General features: G+C 44.6%; 1 protein-coding gene across 4 annotated transcripts in view; it reads right to left on the bottom strand.

Moving 5' to 3' along the window:
• Nucleotides 1-18363, bottom strand: part of LOC142573157 (protein-lysine N-trimethyltransferase SMYD5-like) — a 73554-nt gene extending 55191 nt beyond the window's left edge. For 3 of the 4 annotated variants that reach the window (XM_075682710.1, XM_075682713.1, XM_075682711.1), the window contains exons 1-2: nucleotides 18231-18363; nucleotides 3558-3809 (exon numbers count right to left, since the gene is read on the bottom strand). In XM_075682710.1, coding sequence (XP_075538825.1) covers nucleotides 3558-3809; nucleotides 18231-18287 — 309 coding nt within the window. In that variant the 5' untranslated portion in view covers nucleotides 18288-18363. The remainder of the gene's footprint in view (nucleotides 1-3557; nucleotides 3810-18230) is intronic. The other variant, XM_075682712.1, reaches the window with a different exon arrangement.
• Between the last annotated feature and the right edge of the window lie 7914 nt (nucleotides 18364-26277).

Below are 26277 nucleotides of genomic sequence, written 5' to 3'. Positions count from 1 at the left end.
CCCTATCAGTAAAAGGTTGACGAGAGGGGTCGCAGTGAAAAATGATGCCTTGCAAAAGGAACTCAGCAGACTCTGTTGTGCAGCAGGTTATGAGAGCTCTAGTGATCCTAAGTCAAGTTGTACAATTGGTGGCATGGAGTCAGATGCGGAGAAAGGCCAAAGAAGTTCTACACCAGCACAAAAGAGCAGTTGTGACGGTACATCAGAGGTTGAAATCGACAAGCAAGGAGTGAAAGTGGCTCCTTGCAGCGCTGATATAAGTTTCAAAAAGTGAAGTAGCACTATAGTGATAAGTATACATTAGGCCAAAGGAAGTGGTGCTGAACACTGCAGTGCGTGCAAGATACCTCAAGGTGACGAGCAGTTGGTACACCGTGTAGCTGGGAGACCAGGCAGGATTCAGGAAGGGATACTCTACAACACATCACATCCATGTCACCAATCAGGTAATCAAGAAATCCGCAGAGTACAATCAGCCTCTCTATATCGCTTTCATAGATTACGAAAAAGCATTAGATTCAGTAGAGATACCAACAGTCATAGAGGCATTGCATAATCAAGGAGTACAGACTGCTTATGTAAGTATCTTGCAAAATATCTACACAGATTCCACAGCCGCCTTAATTCTACACAAGAAAAGTAGGAAGATACCTATAAACAAAGGGGTCAGACAAGGAGACAGAATCTCTCCAATGCTTGACAGAAGTATTCAAGCTATTACACTGGGAAGGCTTAGGAGTGAGGATCGACGGCGAATACCTCAGCAACCTTCGGTTTGCTGATGACATTGTTCTATTCAGCAACACTGCAGATGAGTTACAACAAATGATTGAGGACCTAAACAGGGTGAGTGTATGAGTGGGGTTGAAGATTAATATGCAGAAGGCAAAGATAATGAGGAATAACGGGGCAAGGGAACAAGAGTTCAGGATCGCCAGTCAGCCTTTGGAGTTTGTGACGGAGAATGTTTACCTAGCTCAATTAATCACAGGGAACCCTGATCATAAGAAGCAAATAAGAATAAGAAGAAGAAAAATGGGTTGGATCGCGTATGGCAGACATCATGAGCTCCTGAGTGGAAGCTTACCGTTATCATTGAAAAGGAAGGCACACAATCCGTACATTTTACTGGTGCTGACGTATGGGGCAGAGATATGGAGACTGACAAAGAATCCTGAGAACAAGTTAAGGACCACACAAAGAGCGATGGAACGAAGAATGCTAGGAATAACTTTAAGAGACAGAAAGTGGTTTGGATCAGAGAGCAAATGGGTATAGATGATATTCTAATTGACATTAAAAGAAAAAATGGCACTGGGCAGGCCATGTAATGCGCAGATTAGATAACTGTTGGACCATTAGGGTGACAGAATGGATACCAAGAGAAGGGAAGCGCAGTAGAGGACGGCAGAAGACTAAGTGGTGCGACAAAATTAGGAAATTTGCGGGTGCTAGTTGGAATCGGTTGGCACAGGACAGGGGTTATTGGAGATTGCAGGGTCAGGCCTTTGTCCTGCAATGGACATAAAATAGAGTGATGATTATGATGGTGGTGATGATGTTGATGATGTAGCTGGGGGAGAAAGTGGGTCTCTTGCATAGCGAAAGCTATGCAGAGACCCACTTTTAAAAGTTTATTTCTTTCACGATCTTTTGTGCGACAGAAGCAAGCGCATGGTGCGGGTCACTAGGTTGTTGGCGCTGAGTACTCACATCATGCGCCCGCTTCTGTCGCAGAAAAGACGGTCTCTTGACAGGTTAACTGATAAACATGTGATTTCTTTGTCAGGTAGTACAACAGATGACATGCTCACAAATTTTTCATTCTACACTGCAATTCTGTCAGCCTCAATAATTTTGCGTGTCATTTGGTTTATGTTTTTGCTGAAACTTCACAATTTTAATTTTCACAGCGGCACCCTTACTGCTTACAATGAACACCTAGATAGCCAGTGATGGCTCTAGTTACATTGTAATGATGCTCGCAAAGTCTTTCATCTAAACAACAGCCAGTCTTGCCGACATAGACCTTTCCACATGTCGAACGGATGTGGTACACAAGATTTGCAATACATGAAACAAACGGTCACTGATGTTTCTTAGTGCAAGTGAAACCATACTTAGTTTTGCTGCTGACTCTGTTACACAATTTTGACTTGTTTGGCGCAGTTAATACAACTCAAGCATTCTCGCACTGGTCAATCCGCTTCAGATTGTGTGAAGAGGTATGAAAGTAAGGTATTTCGGTGGTGTTGCAAAACTAGTTTGTTTTCGCTGTTGCTGCTTGCTCATTTGGAAGGATCTATTTTTTATTTCTTTCATGATCTTTTGTACGACAGAAGCGAGCGCATGACGCAGGTCGCTAGGTTGTTGGCGCTAAGTACCCGTCACTTGTAGAAATACGGCGAGGGTCAGAGAGATGGGCTCACAAGCAGTCTGTATCTTGGTGTAAACAGCCGGTCTTGTAGGCAATTGTGTCCGAGCTTTCTTGAAGGTATAGTGCACAGCGACCAAGTGGTGGGGTCCTTCAGCAACGAAAGCCACGAGTGTGTGAACGCTGTAAGTGAATGGCCATATAAACAAGTGCAAGATTTTTCTATTGCACAGAGAAGCGCAAGTCCCTTCCCCACGGTGTTGGAATAATTCTGCTTGACTGGAGAAAGTAAGTGACTTGTGTATGCAATCCCACAGTCATGCTCTCGCTGATGCTGGCACAAAATGACGATTTCTTGACCACTGGACTGGCATCAGTGTGGACTTCATGCCACCAGTGGCAAACTTCATAATTCATCTTTCACGATTGTGGCTGTGAATCAAAGCAAAAATAAACTTCATGACACTTTGTATTGAGAGCTGTGTTAACGATAATATGTTCCAACTATGAAAACTTGCGCAGCAAGCCTGGTAACAAGAGATGTGTCTACGTTTAAATGTGATGACTATCTGGTGAATGAAACAGGTAACGCAGATTGTAACAGCAGGGTGCCCTGCTGTAGCAATGTGTACTCTGCTATACTGTGCTGATAAGTCAGCAGTGCCAGGTTAAACTCGTACACCAAGCGGAATTTTTCTTCAGGTTTTGATGAAGGAGCCTGGAAGGGTTTGGTATATATGGCACTAATGCTGCACTCAGACGGATGACAGCTCTTCAACACAGAAAGCAGCAGTGAAGATGAAAGCCCCATGATGTATGTGAGGGACAAAGTAAAGGAAAGGTAGAAGAGAAGCAACAAATGGTAGGCTGAATTTGGTTAGAAGCACCACGCTGCTGGCTCAACTGGTTAAAATGAGTTCTGTTAGCAAGACTTCTAAGAAAATTTCATTTCCTTTACGGCAATGGTTTTCAGTGGCTAATTATTAGTGCTCTTGTATCACTGTGTTGCTGTTTTATGGAGTGTATTATAAGCACCTTGTTCACAAAACCATTTTCATTCCCTCTAAACCCCTAAGTAATGCTATTTGGGCCTTAATATGTAAGGAAACAAGCAAATACACAAAACAAATAAATCTGGCTAGATGGAGGCATGCAAGCTGTACCCGACCACGTTTGCACAAACCTGGCATCCGGGGCAGGCGATGTGCTCTTGGAGACGTGTTGCGCAACAATCTGGATGCGGCAGCCTAAGCTGAGACTTGGCTGCCAGGCGCCGTGCGTTTGCCTCGGCCGTCTCCAGGGGCCGCATGCAGAGGTCGCAGGCAGCATACTTGCACGCTCGGTTCCAGGCCAGCTGGGAGGAGGTCACAGGAAGCTCCGTCAGGACAGCCTCGCCTTCCGCAAAGTGCCTGACCGCAAAGAGCTGCTCCCTTGCCTGGCAAGTAGCAAGAGACAGTGTGATCATAACAAGCACTCATTAAGATTAAGCCTTTGTTGCTGGGTGAAGTGGTTATACAGCTCCCCATGTTTTATTGAAACAACATTTAGAAAATTTTTCTGCTTACTGCTGTTTCATTTTACCTCACATTTTGAAACAAGGTTTCAAGGATTGGTCCCTATTGTTTATTAAAGCCCTCACAAGCTGTGACGATCACCTCACGTGTGAAATCATGGAAGTTGTCCACCATTAAGAGAAAAAGGCCATGATACCTTATTTCAATGGATACCAGGTGATTGCAGTATCATTGGAAATGATACCGCAGATAAGGCAAATCGGACATCAAACAAAGAGGACCGCTGCATCCCCATTCCTCTGTCAAAAACTGATGCTGCAAGACAACTTTGCATTCTAGCACACATGCTCTACTTAGGAGAGTGGAACACCAAGATACAAGGCGCACCAGACTGCATAGACTAAACCCTTCACTGCAACTCAGACTTCCGGCCGGACTGCACCGACGCAAAGTGTCTCTTCTGTGTCGGTTGTGGCTGGGAGTTGCCTTCACGAAAGCTTACTCAGCACTAATTGGAATGGCTGATAGTCCTACACGCAATGTTTGCAGATGCGAGGAGAACGTTCACCACTTATTGTTCTACTGTCCTCAATTCCAAGCACAAAGACAATCTTTGTCCAACACATTGAGGAAACTAGATGATCGTCCTCTGACTGAACAGACAGTACTTGAGCACCGTCCCCACTGACCATTGACTCAGAAGGCAGTAAAGGCGCTTTTGTGCTTCCTGAAAATGTCTGGTTTACACGAGCGGCGTTGACTCAATGACTGTCTGCGCACGTCTCTATACTCTCTCTCTTCTCCTTCTCCCTTCCACCAGCGCAGGGTAGCCAACCAGACTCTTGACTGGTTAACATCCCTGCCTTCCTTATATCCCCCTTCTCTTTCTCTCACAGGCTTTGCTTGGCTAGTCCATCCCAGAAGTCTGCTGCTGGAGATACATGAACTGGTTTTGAAGCCTGTGGGCAGCTAGAAGTGAGGACAAACGTAACAAACAATGATACCAAGTGTTCTGTTGTGTAACATGGATGGACGCATAAATGCAACCATGCCAGAAAGTGTGCATGAGAACAAAACAGCAGTAAATTCACCAAACTAACTGCACTAAGGTTGAACTTGCACATAAGAGAACAGAATGATTTAAACTTGTGTCCAACTTCTATTTTCATGCTGTTATGTTAATTATGCCCAACAAACTAGCCAAAACGTACACCCAGCTGTAAATGCTAAATCTTCAAATGTTATCTGAATTATAAGAGGTCATTGCACCATACCTCACACATATGAGAGCAGCATAAGACAATGTTTAGAAGAGATGTCGTACTAAACTTTCACCAGTATTCTAGAACATTCAACAGCCTTCCTAGGCTCAAGGAAGTAGACGATAGTGCTGTCCCTTGACAGAAATTGGTCACTGCGCTTCCTTGACACCCCATGGCAATTGTTCAGAAGCATAGTGTCTGTTTTAGTCGAGCAGTTTTAGTCACGGTTCAACCCGGAGAAGTAGAGAAAGAGATAGGAGACGAGGTTCATTCGAGAATATGGGGATTAGTGCCTGTCCAAATCCCCACTTGTGTGTCACCTTTTACTTCTGCATTAACATGTATTGAGTGCCCAGCAATGCACATCAACATAGCTAGTATGGGCTCACTGGTTCAAGACTGCGAAATTCGCACAAAGGAAACATGATGGCAACTACGGCAACACAAATGCTCATGTGTGATTCTCATGCTCTACACTGTGAACTTTCGTTGCTTCTTCAGCAAGCAGCATAGAGGGTTCCTTTCTCTTGGATTCTTAGACATAAGTTGCACAAAACAAGGCAGACATCATATAATAGATTCACAAAGACTTGAAGTTAAAGCCGCAACACTATTTGCATAGGATATATACCAACATTCTAGATTCCTGGTTAAAACTAATAGTATGGTGAAGACAAAAGCAAGTTACACAACATAAACATTAGCCAGTTTGCCTGCACTTCGGTTCACGTACTACGCGGCACCAGTGGTTAGAAGGATGTTTTACGTCTACCACCATGGCCATGAATGGAGCCGGTTAACACTCTCATGATCAAATCTCGTACACATACACAAACAGCAAGAAAGTGAACGAAACAACAGCCACTGCTGTAGCTCTATCACATGCACTATGTGGAAAATGTCGGTTTGGGTCCCACTAGTGGCAATTCCGTTTTACAGTGAAGCTGTTAGCCTCTAGTTGGTCGGAATTTTTCGTGGCATGCTCACCCCAAGAACGGCAGCTGGAAAAGGGGTTTGCATTCGAGTTTCCACATAACAGAATCATGTTTTCTCATGTCTTCAAATTACAATTTGACGCTATCTTGTCTGTAGGTTGCACGTAAGTTGTACTTTACCAATTTTCTGGCACATTTCACTTTGAGAAATTCAATTAGTTCAATAACACATTTGTGTGAGGCAGAGGGCTTACAAGAGTAAAGATGAATGAGGATGGACCTCAAATGGCAGCTGGAGAGGGTCTCAGTTCAAGTCTTTCAGTTACTGCACAATAGAATTATGTTTTCAGAGGAGTGAACTTAAGGGAAAATTAGAGAGGGGTGAGGAAGCAAGGGCCAAGGGAGTGATGAATATGATGATGGCATATTTAGGCACCGTAGAATGTTCCACGGGAAAGACTAATGCTTATTTTTATTCTTGGTTTGTAAATAGTTCACAAGTATGTGAACAATTTTCTGTAATTGTCAGTTTCCAAGAGTAACCTACATATATGGTCTATTAGAGACAATTTTTGAATGATTACTTAATGCATAATTCAAGAAAGTCTCTCCATTTGAATACCATAACAATGACAAGCCCCAATCCACCATGGGCTGCACCATGGTTTGTCATTTTTGTCTGTCCTGGTTTTTGTAGTGCTACTCATTAATATAGCAGCCCTATCTACAAAATATAGAGGGGAGTGCAAAGGTTTGGTGTAGTGGTAAAGACGAAACTTTTGGATGCAAACAATAATTTCTTTAACTTGTTTGTGGGAAATCTTTCTTTTGCTTTGAAAATAGCCTTTCACGCAGATGCACATTATATTTTTGCAAATGATCCATTGTCAAGGACAACTCAGACATATGTAAGCCAGAGTGCAGAACCAAAGCACAAGCACAACCTCTTGCAGTAACCCAGTGGCTGTAACGGTATACTGCCGAGCTTGAGGTTGCGGATTCAGTCCAGGTTGGGGCAGCTGCGTTCCAATCACAGGTAAAATGCAAAAACGCCCAAGTACTATGCATTTGGTGCACATTAAAAAACACAAAGTAGCCAAAATTAATCCATTAAAATTAGCCTTTAAGGTGTACCTGACAATCAGATTGCGATTTTGACACATCACCAGAATGTAACTTTAGCAGCTCTGACTTGTGCTGGTGATATTCCTGTTGCGTCAATGAGATTACAACTGTAACTTGACATGAACTTGGTGTTTCAAACAAAAGAAATAACTCCAGCAAAACACATCTCACAAAGGGTGTCAACAGTAATGTGACCAACATTCAAGCAATGTAGCAAGATGCGTCATTCCTGAAGACATGTTTGTTTAGACTTCTGCTGCTTCGACTATATGTGCGATATACTGTCTCCTATGGAGCCCCTTTACTATGGCATTCACTTGCCAAGATTTGCCATGTTCATCATTGAATAATGATGCAGTGACGACAACTAACGACGAAGAAGAAATTCCGGCTGAACCCATCTCATAGTAAGTGTTCACGTTATTACGATTAGCATTGAAGCTATGTAGTGACACACTGCATCGCCACTACCGAAATGCGGCAGGTACGAGGCCTGTATGCAGCCAGGTTTCTCTTTTGTACTTTTCAGTGAACATGCTGCGCTATCTAATAGCAGCGCTGCGAACTCCATGTGTGAAGCCTGTGTGAATACATATTCCGGCAACATTGTATCAATATATTGTTACGCCCACAAAAGGCATTTATTGTCAAGCTGGGTAGAGTTAGACGCGATGGCCTTGATCAGCTGAGTGGCTATTGAGATTCAGCTAGCCAGCCGCATGTCGTCTTTTTCGTTCACCTCTCTTACATGCCCCCCACACTGTTTGTTGAGACATAAAGCCACTACACACGTTAGACACGTCATGCCGCAGGCGTCACGTTCTCGTGACGCCTGCGGCATGAAGGACGTTCCACGTCCGCCGCCAAGGTCTGTGAGTGGCGGCGCTGGCTAACACTCCCAGGGTTCTACTAGGGCACATAAATACCCAAGAAAGTGGATGGGAAAACAGCGCCACGGTAGCTCAATTGGTAGAGCACCGCACGCGAAATGCGAAGGTTGTGGGTTCGGTCCCCACCTGCGGCAAGTTGTTTTTTCATCCACTTCAATTTCCATTAATTTATCGTTTCATTACTTCATTTATTAAGCACAAGTAATTTCCCCTATGTTGTCCTTGGTGTCAGTGTTTGTTGGTTTCTTATGATATGACTAATAAAAATCGGGCCCCTCGGTTAACCCCCTTTCTTCTCGTTGATTACACACGTTAGAGTGTCACAATATATTGCTACAGGGCGTCGACACTGACGAAGCAATGGCAGCAACAGGAAGAAGGGCAGAGTGAGGAAGAGAAGGACAATGTCCAGTACCATCTGGAAGTTGTTGTCCAGCCTCTTTAAATAAACCCCCTTTCAAGCCTTGTAACACCTGGTGGAGGTGCTGAGTATCTAAGCAGATGATGGAATCGCTACCACCCGAATGTCGTCAGGGTTGTCGCACTGCGGGACTACAACCCGCATGAGGAGACATACCCCAAGATACTGAAGGTCCAAGGCTAACATTCTCTTCGCCGTAGTACAAGGAGCCGTGAAGCTTTGGCAGGGCAGCTGGGAATGTAAACGAATGCCTGAAGTATCACAAGCAAGTGAGCAAAAACGAGTGGGACCCCACCATTCAGCTGTCTAATGTTGTGTTCTCGCTCGCAGGCACTGCTCTAACCTGGTATGACTACCATGACGATACCTTCAATACTTCAAATAGTTTTGTTGAAGAAGTAAAGAAGTTCTTTAGTGATTCTACTACGAAAAAGCGAGCCAAGCAAACTCTCATCCAAAGGGCACAGATCGCGGGCAAGACTTGTACCATGCAAATCGAAGAGGTCCTTAAGCTATGTAAGCTTGTGAACACTAGGACATCTGATGAAGATAAAGCGGGACATCTTCTTAAAGGCAGAGCAGAAGACGTTTGCCACTTCTTTTAAATTGTCCCCAAAGAGAACCTGGCATCGATGTCCGACGTCACTCAGCATCACCATACGTTTGAGGCACTGGAGACGCAACATATATACTGAAGTTGGGTCATTTGGCTAATGTGTCCACAGTGGCCAGCACTGATGGGAGTCCAAGTTCTGATCTTTCGTGGAGAATATGACAGATAATATGAGTCCAGTGTCAGGAAACCAGCCAGTGCCGTAATAACGACATTTGATATAGAGAACCCAAGCAATCATCAGTTTTCTGGCAAGCATCTGTTAATGTGGCAAATGTGGACGACTAGCGAGTGGTCCTGCGGTCTGAACCCATCAACCAACAGTGCTTCAACAACAAGCAGCAGTTCTGCACCATTTTCGTATTACTTAGCCAACGACAAATGGGTACAGCGATTATGGCAATTGCAGCAGCTATCCCATGCCTGCCGATGTCATTTAGAGCTTTTAGCCGCAGCAAGTATTTTGGCCTCCTCCTGTGTGCTACAGCTGCAGAGTCCCAGGCCACATCTCGAGGTTTTTCTACAACTGCCAGCAATTTCAGGAGGAGTGGTAACCAGTGTCATACCAGCTGAATTATCGACCCTTTCCTACATCATGGCCAAAACGTTTGCCTTTTAAGTGTCGATTCTGCCCAGGCAGCTTCTGAACCCGTCACCGGCCTCTGATCACAGTGTAATGCCACCAGCTGCTCCATGTGCTCTGCAGTACCTATCGTTATGATGTTGCTTGGCATCACCACCACCGGAAAACTAGGTGGAGCAGTTGATGGGGGGTGCATTTCGATGGGGGCAAAATGTGAAAATGCACATGTACCTAGATTTAGGTGCATATTAAGGAACCCCAGGTGGTCCAAATTTCTGTAGTCTCCCACTACGGCGTGCCTCATAATCAGAAAGTCATTTTGGCAAGTAAAACCCCATAATTAATTTTAGTTGATCGGGGTGGCGTTGCTGGACACCATTCACTGCCAACAGAGATGCCTCTGTCAGTTACTATACAGAAAAACAAAGTTCGCATGCTTGTTGATGGTGTGGCTACTCTTGTCGATACTGGGGCAACAATTGTCATACTGAACCTGAGTGTTTAAAACTGTGCTCAGATAGAAAGTGATGTTTTGCTGGAACAATGTTGTGGCATTTTGTGGTGTTAATGGTGGCATGTTATGCCCCATCAGTGTTTGTACTATGGAGGTATCTCTGTGTGGCAAAGTGTTTATCACGGAATTTGCAATTATTCCCCAATCAACCCATAATATTATTTTAGGAATTGATTTCTTGCAGAAGTGTGGTGCAATGCACTCACCACCTTTGGATGATTCAATACCATCCTGCGGCGTTTAAAATGGGAGATTTGTATGCGCTACCTCGATGATGTTATAAATTTTGGACACCCATTTGACGAGTACAATGTGTCTTGATAATGCCCTGAGCTGCATCCAGAAGGCTTGTCTTTTGCATGAGAGCAGTGCAAGAATCAGAGTTTATAGCCCCACTTTTGTCTTCCATGAAAGACTCAGCAGCAAGTCGTTTCTGTGTTCAGGATAGTTTTCTCTATAAGAATTTCTCCATGACAGGTGCGTGCTTTCTCCTGGTGGTACCAGTAGCCCTCTACTTTTCCGTTAGTGTTGTGCATGATGACCCAACCTCTGTTCTATTTAGGAACCACATGAATGCTTTATGATGCCAAAGAAAGGTTTTGCTGGCCTCAAATGAGCACGACACAAATGTGGCAATTTGAGCTGAGTGCAACAGTCACAAGCGACCTACTACAGCTCCAACTGGTTGCCTAAAGCCTGTAGTGCCTCTCTGCTTGCCTTTTGAACAAGTTGGCATCAACCTTGTAAGACCATTTCTAGATTCATCTAAAGGCAACTGCTGGATCATCATATGCGACGATGACTTCACTCTGTTCTGTGAGATGGCAGCCCTACCTTCTGCAACTGCAGCCAAGGTGTCCCAGTTTATGCTGCATTCTATTATACTTTGTTATGGTCCCACTCGTGCAATAATTAGGGAACATGGGCATCTATTGATATTTGATGCTGTGGAAGACCTTTTCCTCTTGTGCGCGTCCTTGCCTGCAACCCTCAATGCCTTATCATCCTCAGGCAAAGCAACCAAACAGAACACTTATTAGCACGCTTGGAATGTATGTTAGTGCTGACCACAAAAAATGGGACATGTGTTGCCATTTGTCACACATGCATGTAACACCTTAGAACACGAGACCACTAGCCACAGTTCATTTATTCATCTTTAGGCACGCCTGCAATGGTACACATTACACAGTATCTCTGCCTTTTGTAGTCATGACAGCCCTTTTATTTCTAACTCTGTGTTGGGCAGAGAAAGCTTGACACCTTGCTCACTTACGTACACAAGCTTCACAAGAGCAGTATAAAGCCTGCTACAATATTTGACACCGGCACGTAACTTATGTTCCCGGTGATCTCATGTGGTTATGGACCCCCATGTGCAAATGTGGACTGTGTCAAAACCTGCTTGCGGGCCTCTGACCGATCATTTTAGCGAAGTGAACTACAGAATAGTTTGCCTCACTGCCAGAGGCTGATACTCATCCAAGACTGAGATCACCCATGTAGCGCACCTTATGCCATTTACCCGGCAGCTGCCCAACTGATTTCTCGCCCGGAGGGCTTTGTCTGCACAAGGAGTGCAGTTACAAAGCATCGGCGCTAATGAAGCAATGGCAGCAACAGCAAGAACGGTGGAGGGAAGAACAACGCTCAGTACCATTTGGCACTTGCTATTCAGCCTTTTTAAGTAAACCCCTTTTCACGCCTCATAAACAATATGCTGCAGGATTGATTCTGCCCAGAACAGGACAAATTTTACAGAACTTTTTTGATTGTCATTGGACAGCAGCACCTACCCAGTGGCACATACCCAGTGAGCCAAATTGGCGCCCAAGAGATTCACTGAAGGGCGATGCATACCCAGAGGGAGAGAGAGAGAGAGAGGATAAACATCTTTATTACGTGACTGCAGCTGTGGAGAGGCGTCCTCATTCCAGAATGCACATAACCAGAGGCAAGTGTGGATGAAAGAAGTTAACTTAAGAGTGGCACATAACCACTGGCACATGCCCAGTGACTCAAGTGGTTTGGTGGCTGGTTTCGAACTCTGTTCTTTCAGCACAGCAGCCCGATGATGTACCGTTACACCATAGACTACTCAGCAACTCAAGTTAGAGGGAAAACAGTTAGAAACGCAGCCTGACAGAAACATAGTCCCCTGAAAGTACATGAAGTTCCCAAAAAATGCTAATTGCATTAAAACTCACGGGAAAATTACAAGTGTGTAATGCGAATGTTTAAGCGGCGTGGTGTGGGCTAGGTCTTATCACTCCCGATCTCACCGAATCATTGAGGGTCTGAAGGTCCCACTTCTTCCATGACATTTCAGTGTAAAGGATGTTTTATAGCATTCCCATTTACACTACTGTGCCCCTCTCTAATGCTTGAGTGTTCCCCAGCTTTCTAAGCATACACTGGCACCAGTGAAGGTGGTATGATGGCGATAGAATGATGACAATGGTATGATGATGAGTGTACGACAACTATGGTGTGATAAGGACTGTATGAGAGCAATCGAATTATGAAGCTGGAATAACAATGATAAAACGAATGGGACAGCATGACGACAACGCTATGACAACAAATGCTTGACAAGAGCTCTATGATGACGATGACATGACAACATAGTCACAAGAGTGACTCAATGATCACAGCATGGTTATGATGGAATGATGAGGCAGCATGATGACAGCATGACTACAATGGCATGACAGCAATGGCATAATGAGAATGGTGTGAGAATAGATGTATGACAACGGCTGCATGATGAGAATTGGATGACCACAACTATAGGACTACAATAGTGTGATGACGAGGAATGGCACCTAAGAAATGGCTTTGGACAATACCACATGGCACAAACAGCTATATCGGCGGTGTGGCAAGACAAGTATGCAGAAAACAGTGGTGGAACACACTGAAGCGGGAGATACATCCTCAAACCCACCGCTTGAACTGAACAGCTGAATGTTTCTAGTAGGTTACGCTAATTATTCTATCAGCCATGCGCGTCTCTGCTTGCGTATTTCAATTGAGGAAGGAAAAAATTAGGTGCTATATGAGAGTTGTGGTATACATACTAATTACACAAATACACCTACAGACACACACAAACAGAACTGATCACAAAAAGAGCACATGTGGCCCACAAGAGCGCAACTGCTAAGAGCATGGTTTCAATTCAAGCTAGGACTGCACCTCGTGTCACTTCGTGTTCGTTTTGGACTAGAATCAGGATCTGTCATCCACACCACGTTGTTGGCCATGAAACCCAAAATGAAACCCAGCCCATTTACTAAGCCAAGCGAGGTCCAACAACGGCAATGGCAAAGTGTGCGTCCAATTCCTGTGCGCTCTACATGACCATGACAGTGTTACAGCCAGGAGGATCTCGAACAGAACCAAAACCAAACAGTTATTTTTCTTCCATTATAGAATTGAGCCTGAACTTACTGCAGGAACCATTGCAAACGGGTTTGACAAATGGTTCAGAACACTCTGTGAACCCTCTGCTAAGGCAAATCAGAGGGGGAACGCAAGACAACGGTTCAAAGACTTCCGTAGTCAGCAAACAATTGTGTTTCAGGTAAGACTAAAAAAACTTCAAATAAGCATAACTCAGTTTTTGCACTCCTTATGGTATTAATTTTAGTGCAACCAAGGCTGGTTGTAGTGCCGCACGTTTGCAAAGTCAGTTATCTCCATCACATATGCCGCGAAGATAGGCAAACAACATGTAATAGCATCTGTGTTACAGCTACTTGCGTGGATGCAACATTGGAGCATGTTTGCAGAGGGTACAAAACAAGATATCCCTTGTAAGGGCAATGCCTGTCACAATGGCCTGTGCCATTGCCAAATCTTACTTTATTAGTCGTTCACTGGTCCTTCAAACTTAATGAACGAAGTCCCCACAGCTGTAATACCACTGTCACACGGGTACCCGCAAAGTCCATTGACATGAAACTCCCTTATGAAGATTTACAGCAATGAAGTCGCGGCCATGAAACGAGGCCCAATGCGAGCTTTCGAAGGGCATCGCATGGGACAGAAATGGTGCTGCTGAGCTTACTTTCGCATTCAACTGCTCACATATACAACAGCCATTAAAGGTAGCTTTTTTTATGCAGTAAGTAATCTAATAAAACCACAGCGAGAAAGTTTGCTGTATGTTACCCCAAGACTTTTGTTTCCAAGCACAGTGAAGTTTAAAGCAATGCTGGCCACAGTGCAGTCTTGCTTTCATGCATGGGCAATGTGGGTCACGTTTTTCGACCAATACGCTTTGAGTTGTGATTCCGTGCTGTGTAATCGTACGTGTGCATGTGTTTGTGGTCCCGCATCGTCACTCATCTGCTTCCAGATGAGTGTCGATGCGGATAAACAAACAAAATGACAGAACACCATTTGCCCATGTGGCATGGCGAAGCATTGGTCTAGAGAATAGAGGTGCTACGTCCTTAAAAACAAATTAAAAGCTCCCAATTACGTGGTGTATAAACCAAGGCAAAAAAAATAATGATGCTAAAGTTTGTAAGGGAGCCAGTTACGATGATTTTATTAGCATGGTTTTCTTCACAGCTGTAGCTATCTGGGAACGAGAGTATTCCATTCAGCCGTAGTAGTCACTGCCGAACTCCTTTCGCCAAAATCTCCATTTAACTTCCTTGACACAAGAGAGGCCTCTTGACATGGAGTGCAACCCCCTTGACATAAAGACAAAGGAGTTAAATGGAGTTTGCAGGTGTGCGTGACAGGGGTATAAGACTGTCTACAGCTGCACTAAATGAAATTAAATGTGTTTTCAATGTAGTGGGGCACTATGGCCCTTGAAAACAAATTCACAATATGCCTGCCAGCCTTGGGTTAAGCCCCCTGATATGCACTTTCACAGTATGTGAAAGTCTGATTTCAAGACGAAACTCATACATTGGTATGCTAGCCCAATTGTGATGCGGATGAAGCAGAGAAAATATGACGAGAGAGAAACAAGAAAAAACAAGAAGGTTAACCTGATGGACATCTGGTTGGCTTTACTGCAAGGTGGAAGAGGAATGAGAGATTAAAGAAAGAAAAAAAGGAAAGAAGGAAGGCAAAAGGAGATAGTTCACTTGCACATTAGTAGACGCAGAGCACCTATATAAGCATCTCTTTAAGTGTGCGAGATTTAGAATAATTATTAGAGCACGCATAGCTTTCTGGATCGATGAAGGCAAACAACCAGGATATTTGCCTCTGTAACAGGTCGATCGTCCAGTTGATTGAGCGCACTCCAAGAGGATGGTGATCAAAGCAGGTGTACTGGCAGAGAAGGGGCTCAATGTTCTTCGCACAGTTACAGCAGACGTACAGAGGAGAATCAGCCATTATAATAAGGAAGAAGTGTGAATTTGTTAAGGCTGCATGCAGGCATAGGTGGCACAGCAGTGTAGTGTCACACCGGGGAGAATGTTGGTAGTAATCATACCAGCAGTGATGGATCAAGCAAGCATAATCGATGTTTGAAATACTCCATAGTTTTTAAAAGCCAGCATGATGTCGTGACGCAATTTGTTAAAGTTCCCTGTCTGTGTCTATTCTTAATAGTAGCATGAAAATGGTCTGCGCTTTATCATAGGCTGATCTAGCAGCTTCGTCAGCAAGATGGTTGCCGGAATTGCTGCAGTGACCAGGCAGCCACTGGAAGATAACTGGATCTTAAAGCCACTAGATCGTCAAATACAACCGATCAATATATAAATAAATATACTATATAAATAAATTGATTCACTATTGTAAATTGTAGATATATTTGAAATGAAACAAATATAGTCATCCACCTGACTGTAGCATGAAGCTACAAATGAAACCTATACGGATTCTTGGGAAATGAAGCTTCAGAGATGAAGAAAAATTTGTCCTGGACCAGAGATCAAATCAAAAACCACCACATTTCCAGGACAGTCACTCAACCATGTGAGCTATACAGGATACTATCAGATCGCAGCATGAGGGTGAATGAATAATATATGGGAAATCAGTTCTGCTGAAGCCTACAAGGTGGAGGAAGGTTCATGAGAGGGAAAAATGTCATCCGCCTGACTGTAGCACGAAGCTACAGCAGGGTGGATGAGTTCGCACAGAGTTCGATCCCCAGACCAGGATGAATTTTCTTCAACTGCGAAGCTTTCTTTCTGAGAAACCTAAGTGGGTTTCTTTTGTAGCTTAGTGCTACAGTCAGGTGGATGAAACTTCTTCCTTTGATGAACTTTCCTACCTTGCGGGCTTCTACAGAGCTGATTTGCCATGTTTGAAATCAATGCCTCATAATTCAAACAACACAGTAGCACCTGAAGGCTTTACAGAGCTGCTTTAGAATTGTGGAACACCACTCACTCAAATGATGATTCCTGCTGAATGTATTTAACATAAGCATGAAGGGCGGCACGTTCTGATTCCGTGCACGTGGTCATAGGCGGCTGTCAGAGCTGTGACCTGGGGCCATATTCTGAAACGATCCACTTCGGCGCTACTATCGCCTCATCCCCACCTTCACCATCTCTGTGCACTGATTGGCTGTTTTAGCAAAAGCGGATGAGCTACGTCATCTGATTTTGCTCAACCAGCCAATCAGCGCACATCTGACGGTGAAACTATCGCCGAGGCAATAGTATCGACAAAGTGGATTGTTTCAGAATATGGCCCTAGATGAGCCAGAACAACAGTGGCCATTGCGTTGGCATATTTAGCTGAACCATCCATGTAAATGTGAATGCCGTACGCATACACTTTGTGTAAAAGCGATAAAGTAACCTGCTTTAGAATCTTCGATGACATCTGGCCCTTCCACGTAATCGCTCATATTTGGAGTTGCACTTGACGCTTCTGCAGATGCCACAAGGTAAACGGTGAACTCGCAGCAAGTGAAAAGCTCTTTGGAAGCGAAGGCTGGTGATACACTATGGTTATCGAAAATGTAGCCCCACACCTCATTGATGAAGCAACTCATGGAAGTATGACACTCTGTTGAGTGTCATATGTTGTGTTGAAGCCCCCATCCTAACTCTGCAAGGATGAGGGCCGCTCCCATACAGCACCTGAAAAGACTGGCATTGCGCAGGCTTTCGCAGCCAAGCAAATCGAATATGCCACGTCTTAAGAGCCAGTCGCCACCAGTAGCAATCTAAATAAAATTTTAGTTTCCCGGCAACGTGTCCATATTTCCCTAAAATTTTCGCGTGTCCTTACGTACGCGACATTTTCCAAACTCGAAATTTTCGTAAAGGCGCGCTTAAGTAAAGGCCTTTACAATAAACTATACTTCGCTTGTGGGTAAAACTAAACATTTTTATTCTCCTAAATTCCGACCCGTCATAAACCGGTTCGAACTGTTATATTTTTGATCCGATGCAGAACCTGAACCGAACCGGCAAACAAGCACAAGTCTGAACCTCAACCCGAACCTAACGAGAAAACTTTTCGGTTGGGCACCCTGGTTACGGCTCCGCGTCTGCCACACAAGTCAGTGCCCTTCCGAAACATCGGCAAGACGAATTTGTATGCATGCACGTGAACGCCGAGTGTAGTCATCGATGGAACACGACACCGCGACTGCGCGGGGCGCGCCAAACACGTTGTAGACTCTGTAGTAAAGCCACTAAAGCTACAGAACGGCATGATCCGGCAACATGGCAATAACGGTGCCTTTTCAACTTGATCGTTTCCAGGACAGGAGAGGAACACAGCACCGCTAGCGCCGCATTTGTGCCGCATTACAGAACAAACGACCCTAGGAATATACACACACATATACATATTGTTTTTACACGCGAAGTTTCATCGAAATTCGTCCTTGAAAAGGCAAGCACTGAGCCTACAAAGTAGTTTTTCAGAAGTTTCTTTCTGGTAACGTTCAAGATGCTTTCTCGGCTGCGCATGGAAACAACACGGCATGACAAGGTCCGGCGAAATATCTTAATACAGCGGAGAATCCAATATGCTGATAAGATTAAGTTCGTACCCTGGATGTGCCCATGTGACGTACTTCTACACCCGATGAATGGATCACCGTAGACATGATGTGTAATTCTCATTAAATGCCGAAAACGAAGTAACGTGTCCACCACTTTGACACAACACGTGGGTACGATTTGTTTACAGCGGAACAAGCCAAAATCAAGCACCCCGATTTTCGCATTTAACAATCTTGTCGTTGTAGTTTGTATTCACCATCAAATAAAATTGCTAATTTGTCATTCACAACGTTAAAAGCTATGATTTGAAAAGTATTTCTGAATTATTGAAACGCGTGAAATCGTTTCATAATAAGTCGTGATTGTTTGTTACCTCCGCTGACGTAGGATGGCAGCACCTGTAGGCGTCTGTCCAGGGAGATTATATACCAAAACTACTGGAGCGGCAGCCACTGCAGCCATAGAGTTTTAGGAAACTCTATGACTGCAGCCATAGAGTTTCTCACTACATTACCTAGAGGTATAGTGCCTAGAATTTACTGGCTAATGTGCCGTCCGCGGCCTCCCGGGTGGCACCAAATGCAATGAATGTCGGCGGCTGCCGCTAGGGGCGCTGCAGTACAGGTGGGTGCCGCGGCACCATCCGGTCTTCGTAGCCCGCCGTGTTTCCACAGCATCGGCAAGCGGGCTGCTGCGCTTTTTGTTTTTATTAAGCTGTAGCAGCAGCACAGTTCAAATGTGGGCAGCTGATTTATAAATCAGGGTTTGTTTTGATTACAACAGGCTTCTCTAGCGCTTGTCGCTTGCACGAAAAGCGTGTGCTAGCTCAGCTGGGCTTCGAGCGGGGAACTCGATGTGTTTCTATGCTGGCGAAGAGAAAACGTAATTTTTAAGGCAAATGCCTTGATCTCCATGTTCCAAGGCCGTGTTGCGAGGTACAGAACATATCACACGATCCAAGGAAGGCCAGAAACGAACCAAAGCATGTCCAGCCGTGTATAAGAGATGCTAATCATTAGCAAATTTCATTATTGATTATAGTGATTGGATTAAGGGGGATTAGGCTGAATTAGAGGGATTAAGGTGTATTAATTAAGGAGGATTAGGGTGGATGAAGGAGGACTAGAGTGAATTAGAGTAGGCTTTACAAGGCGTTCGCCTTCGTACGTGTCTCTTCGGCGATAGCTAAGGACACTTGTTTTTTTATTCTAGCTATGATTGCAACGTAATATTTTAAGGGTAAGTTTTAGGTTACATTTTTCATTCTAATAAAGTAAAGGAATTCTAAGGTTACGTTACTGTTCTATCGATGTTATATTAATGCATAACCATTCAAAACCGCTGTAACCGATCTTTTGAAATGACTTTAATTTCTCTGTTCTTTCTTTTTATTTTATTTGCTGCTATTTCTGCCTATTATCTTATTGTTGTCCTCATAGGTTTGAATGTTTTTGATTGTTTGTAAACCATCTACCCATCCTTATAATTCCCATTGGGCCCCGAGGATAGGATAATAAGCAAAAAAAAAAAATTGCCTGTAAAATGGACTGCACGTGGTTTTCCGTGTACTATTAATTTTTTTTTACACTTGGTAAATACGTGCAGATTTCTTTTTATGTCTGATATACGTGAACAAAAATAGGAAACAGATCTTTCATTAAAGTGTAACAAAGATTTTATTTATGCGTAACAACAGTCAAACGCAGGCATATAAGACAGCCCTAGATGAGATAATGCACACATACATGAAGAAAATAGATCGCGCAGTGACGCAGTTTAAGGAGCTTCTGCCATTGCCTTTGCGCTTCCCTCTCTTTGTTGATGCCTTTTACAAAAAAAAACCGAAACCTCAAGAAAATAAGAAGTTTGCAAGCGCAGTCAAAGCTGGCTTTTCATGCTCTGGGCACCCTACTTGGGGAAAGGCCAGCTGTCTGCAGCTGACCTGAAAAATCAGCTACACTCGCTACATGTAACTTGTTTCTGCTGAAGAACACAGTAAAAGCATCTTCCACGGCCTTCACAGCGGTTGACAGCGTCTGGCTAAGATAGACAAGCAAGGCCTCCATTGTCAAAATGGGAAGTGCAATAATGAAGCAGCGTCGTTACTAGCTCCAGCTTTTTACGCAAAGGAAGCCTGCACAATTTGGTCAAGAATTTTGGGCAGTGATCTTTCGTGCAACATAACCTGCAGTATAGTAGATCAAAGCACTACTGCTCGTTTTTTCTTGTTTTTTTTCCCCCTGGTACTCAGGAAAAGTAAGCTGAATGCTTAGCATACTCAGGGAATATCGTGGGTATAGCTTAGGGTTTCAGGCGTGGTCACGATGGAAGAATAGTTCCACCGTGGGCGTGTTTTATCGCGGGGAATCTCGTGGACAACGTCATTCAGGGTGATAGAGAACGCGCGCTCGACTAAACTGTTTTCGAAATGTTTTTCACAAACCGCAGCAGTTGGTGCCGGCCTTCTGTCCGTTCTCCTGATCAGGATACACGCCCTTTGTTCGAGCGGTAACCGCTTCTACACAACGGCACAAAGCAGGTCCTCTCCTTGCACTGTTTCTATAGCTTCGGCATTTCTTCACCGCCGCCGCATAGTTCTCGCAATGACAGGCACACGAACATAACAGCCACGCACTCACTCTTTGACAACACCAAGAACAAGCACGCAACGCCGCTATAACACTGAAAACACAAGCACAGAAACCGACGCAACAGCTGCGAAACTGATAAGCGAAGCAGACGACACGCGCAGTCTGCACCCACCCGTGTGGCAGCGACCTCTGCCGGCCATAGTGGGCATTCATTGCAGGCGGCGCCACGCTCGTCCATTGAAAAGAGCTGGTGCACGGCACACTAGCCAGTATATTCCAGGCACTATACTAGAGGGAAATCTGGCGCTGCTGCATTGTAGTATGCATGGGAATGCCGGTATATTGTGACTTCGGATTGGCATCGTTCTCGTAGAGGCAGGACACCTTGAAGACGCGCTTGGCAAGTACCGTTCCGTCTGTCACAATAATTTATTTTCTACTAAAACAGCACGTAAAAAGCTGTTTTAGCTTTATTATTACGCGAAAACATGTTTTGTTTAACCATGAGAACTTGTTATTGTGTGTACGACTACATGTTACGTAAAAAGTATCAGCGGGCCGCTAAAGTTGGAGGACAGACGACAAGGTTTGCGCTCGCTTTGAAACAGTTGGTCGTCTGTTCTTGCTTTTCTTCGCTTGGTCATGCATTGTGGGTGAGTAAACATGTAATATGGGTGAATAGAAACATTTTATGAAGATTTTACTTTGAGAACGCATTATTTGCATAGCCATATCCACGTTTTAGACGAAGCCTCTTACAACACCAGCCAACACGAGCCTCGCAGACACATATACCGTCATTCCCATGACGGCACGGTGCCCCCTTAAGAAACTCCCATAGGCGGTGGCGCCAGATTACCCTCTAGGTGTTATAGTGAGAAACTCTATGACTGCAGCCATAGAGTTTCCCATAGAGTTTCCTACAAAATTACTAGAGGGAACTCTGGCGCTGCAGTCGTTGTCCTACCATGGGAATGATGGGAAGTACATGGATTTGTCTGATCTTCGTGCTTGTGGATTCAGACGTTCTTGTGGCTTTGTATATTACGCTATATAAATCTTATTGTCGTATATTTCAGCGCAATCTATATTCTTCGAAGTGTAGAAGACGCCGGGGAACGCGTACAATTGCTATTAATTGCAATGATTGAGCTTGTTTATGTGCCCAAATCGAAACGCACCAAGCGTCTCAAAGCACTGGCATGCCCGCGATAAATTCATAAGTGCGTTTCATTCGCTTGTCGATACATGCATCTGTGGCTTAATGGTTTCAATATCAGGCTTCTGTACTAGAGTCCCTGTGTTCGAATCCTGCAGTCGGGCAATTTTAATGATGTTTATTTAATTATTTATTACGCAATAAACTGTTGAAAATGGCGAGTTTACTAAGTCACAAAGCCGTTTGAAGCCAAAAAGGACGAAGTTTAGGCAAATCCATGTACTTCCCATAATTCCCATGCTGGGACAACCGCCCCCATTGTAGCTCACGTAGACACTAGCGCCAGAGTTCCCTCTAGTAATTTTGTAGGAAACTCTATGGAGTTTCCTACAAGAATTACTAGAGGGAACTCTGGCGCTAGTGTCTACGGGAGCTGCAATGGCAGTGGTTGTCCCAGCATAGCAATTATGGGAAGTACATGGATTTGCCTAAACTTCGTCATTTAGGCTTCAAACGGCTTTGTGACTTTGTAATCTCGTCATTTTCAACAGTATATTGCGCAATAAATAATTAAATAAACATATTAAAATTGCTCGACAGGAGGATTCGAACACAGGGACTCTAGCACAGAAGCCTAATGTTGAAACCATTAAGCCACGGACGCATGTATCGACAAGCCAATGAAACGCCCTTATGAAATTATCGCGGGCATGCCAGTGCCTTGAGACGCTTGGCGCGTTTCACTTTGGCCACCTGGACAAGCTCAATCGTTGCTATTAATAGCAATTGTACGCGTTCTCGGCGTCTTCTGCACTTCGAAGAATATAGATTGCGCAGAAATATACGACAATAAGATTTATATAGCGCAATATACAAAGCCACAAGAACGTCTGAATCCACAAGCACGAAGATCAGACAAATCCATGTACTTCCCATCATTCCCATGGTAGGACAACGACTGCAGCGCCAGAGTTCCCTCTAGTAATTGTTGTAGGAAACTCTATGACTGCAGCCACTGCAGCCACCTAAGTTGGCATGTCAAGCCACTAGCAGCCATATTGCCGGCGGCAAAAGAGCGTAGGCCTAGCACATAGAGTTTCCCAATACATTACCTGGAGGGAAATCTGGCGCTGCTGCGCTGTGGTACGCATAGGTACAGTGTACTGTAGCATGGGAATGCCGGTATATTGTGACTTCGGATTGGCATCGTTCTCGTAGAGACAGGACACCTTGAAGACGCGCTAGGCAAATACCGTTCCGTCTGTCACAATGATTCACTTTCTACTAAAGCAGCACGTGAAAAGCTGTTTTAGCTTTATTATTACGCGAAAACATGTTTTGTTTAACTATGAGAACTTGTTATTGTGTGTACGACCACATGTTACGTAAAAAGTATCAGCGGGCCGCTAAAGTTGGAGGACAGACGACAAGGTTCGCGCTCGCTTTGAAACAGTTGGTCGTCTGTTCTTGCTTTTATTCGCTTGGTCATGCATTGTGGGTGAGTAAAGATGTAATACGCGTGAATGGAACCATTTTATGAAGGTTTTACGTTGAGAACGCGTTATTTGCGTAGCCATAGCCACGTTTTAGACGAAGCCTCTCACAACACCAGCCAACACGAGCCTCGCAGACACATATACCGTCATTCCCATGCACTCTTAAAACGGTTGCACCCTTTGGGGTGTATATTTGTCCCGCAACAATAATCGTCATCTGTCTTGCTTGCGTTTTCTTTCTTGAAAGCTCGGCGCTTGCTACTTTCCTGTCGAGAAGCTGCGTCACACTGATAACGCGCATGCCGTTCGTGACTGGGAAGTACCAGGCTCGCAGCGTTAAAGAAAGGAAACGTGGGCCAGACAGATGACGATTATTGTTGTGGGACAAGATACGCCCCAAAGGGTGTAAATGTTTCTAAGAGTGTGACGGCACGGTGCCCCCTTAAGAAACTCCCATAGACGGTGGCGCCAGATTACCCTCTAGGTGTTATAGTGAGAAACTCTATAGCCCAGCATATTAATTTCTTTCACGGCGATCCCGTGGGCGCTACCATGTTTGATCACGTGGTGACGCGTCCATTGCTTGCCTCCATTGCCTCTGTGTTTACAATGGATGTTCATGATGCAGGTGCGGTTCTGCAAACGTCTGTTTCGGTGGGCATGGTAGGTGGTCACTGGGTGAACGACACGCGAAGCTTTGACTACATCTTCAAAGTACATGTAAGTGCTTTCGGAGCTCATTACGCTTTGTCCAAACGGCGAGAGCAGCGTATACGGTGCCTGTAATAAAAGAAGACCTAACGATTTATACCAAGCTATCCTAACTTTCCGCGTATGAATTGAATCAGTATCAGTGTGTTTAGCTCTTCGTTCTTTATTTAGTACATATTTTTAAGCAGCGGCTTGTCATGTTACTGAGTCAGTGAAGTTCCTCGGACAGTCACTATGCGATTGTTTATTTTCTGCCTGATCGCTCGCCGGTGTGCTCAGGTGCGACAGATTTGTTCTTGCTGGGCACAAATCTTCTAACGCAGATGTTGTGTATGTATTAATAGCTTGCAGCAAATACGTATTATCGCTAGTAACTCGATTACTGTGTAGAACGTTACGAAACGTTCAGCTTCGAACGTTTTTGTGCTGTCGGCGTAGTTGCAGTCATCCATGATTTGGCGCACTGATTCAAGTGTGCGCCCCTCACTTATTCTTGATACCAGTGGCATAGCCAGAAATTTATTTCGAGAAGGGGGGGGGGTCCCGCCTACAATTATCACTCCTTCCCCTTCTCTCTTTCTTCATATATATATATATATATATATATATATATATAAAGAGAGAGGGGTTGTGCACTACGCAACGACAAACTCCCTGGACAAGCATGCTTTAACAACGAGGATGCACGTTTTGCAGCCACTTCGCATCAAATTATGCCATCATCTTTATGCTATTTTTAAAATGATTATATTAAAAAAATTTAATTTCGTTTACGAATTGATGCGTTTATATAACGTATGTCGATGACCTAGCTGGTACATGACTTGGAAAAATGAACAACGCTAAAAGTGGGGCCATGCAAAAACAAGACAGCACACTATCGTGTGCCTTCTCATTTGCGGGCCAGACTTGTTGCAGTCCAGGTAACAGCGGGAATCGCCGTAGTTTTTCTACCAGACCTTCTAGTGAGTGGTATGGCCATGGCTGTGTACGGGAGAGGGTGGGCACTATTTTGCAAGTTTCCTATCCCTCAATCGCGCTTTCGGCGTTGTGGGTGTGCTATATTCTAGATTTAAATATAAAGGAACGATGCTTTGCGCTTGAACTTCGATAGCCTAGATGCAAGTGTCACTTACTTTTGGTGACCTGCTGTCCGACTTGTTTGAAGAGATGTTTGGAAGTAACTTGCGATCATGGTATATTGTAGTCATCACGCGACGCGTATTGTTGTTTCATCACACTGGAGAACTGATGAGGCAGATAGTCCGAGGCAGGGCTGTTTCCTGTTTAGAAGCCTTTGTGAAAATTACGGCGTCTGTTGTTCGCAATAAAATGAGGGCCAGTAGCTCCGAGAGATTTGAAAGCGTCGTGTCTCCTGACAACCGTATATTCTGAAATTTGCCGAGAGGTTTAGTTAGGATGGGCTCTCGCAGCAAGCAGCACATGGTAGGTGAGCCTCAGCTAGGCGACTGGCCACGGCCGTCTGGTGTTGAGCGATTGGGCAGTGACGAGACTCTATGTCCATAATTATCAGCCAACTTCGTTGTTGACGCCTTTCATGCACCCCCCCCCCTCCTCGTATCTATACATCTATTCCCCTTAACATTCATTTCCGTTGGTCACTGTCACACTCTTCAACATTTACCGGTTTGGTGAACGGCGCGGCGGCCGCTAACATGCCTATGTTTGTTGTTTCCGCGTGGACTTGGAGGTCATTCTCCTACCCGCTCTCCCACCTTTGTTTTGTCAGTTTCTTAGCTTCCCTGGCCCTGCACGCTCGTCCTTGATATATCTTGCCGTGCCCAAATCAGCGTCTTTTTAAAGCGAAGCTTTTTTTCTCGAAAGTTGGCCCGCGTTGGGGGTGGTTCAGAGCATGTATATACATAGAAGGAGCATGGCAGAGAAAAAAGAAGACACGAGAAACTCATTTGAACCTTTGTACTGCGGCGAATATGCACAATGCCCTCTGGACCTCCCTGGATGTCGATCGCCACACAGCTGTAATTCACAGCTGTAACTATCCGTGACCGCCCCCCCCCCTCCCAAGACCACTGCAGAAATGGCAGCGCTTACCTTTCTACTATACCCAAGTCCAGAGGGAAGCTAGATAGAATGGTAGAGAGGAGGCACATAATGG

This window comes from Dermacentor variabilis, chromosome 2, assembly GCF_050947875.1.
Source record: "Dermacentor variabilis isolate Ectoservices chromosome 2, ASM5094787v1, whole genome shotgun sequence".
NCBI classification, from domain to species: Eukaryota; Metazoa; Arthropoda; class Arachnida; order Ixodida; family Ixodidae; genus Dermacentor; species Dermacentor variabilis.
This window is presented reverse-complemented; position numbering and strand designations above follow the sequence as displayed.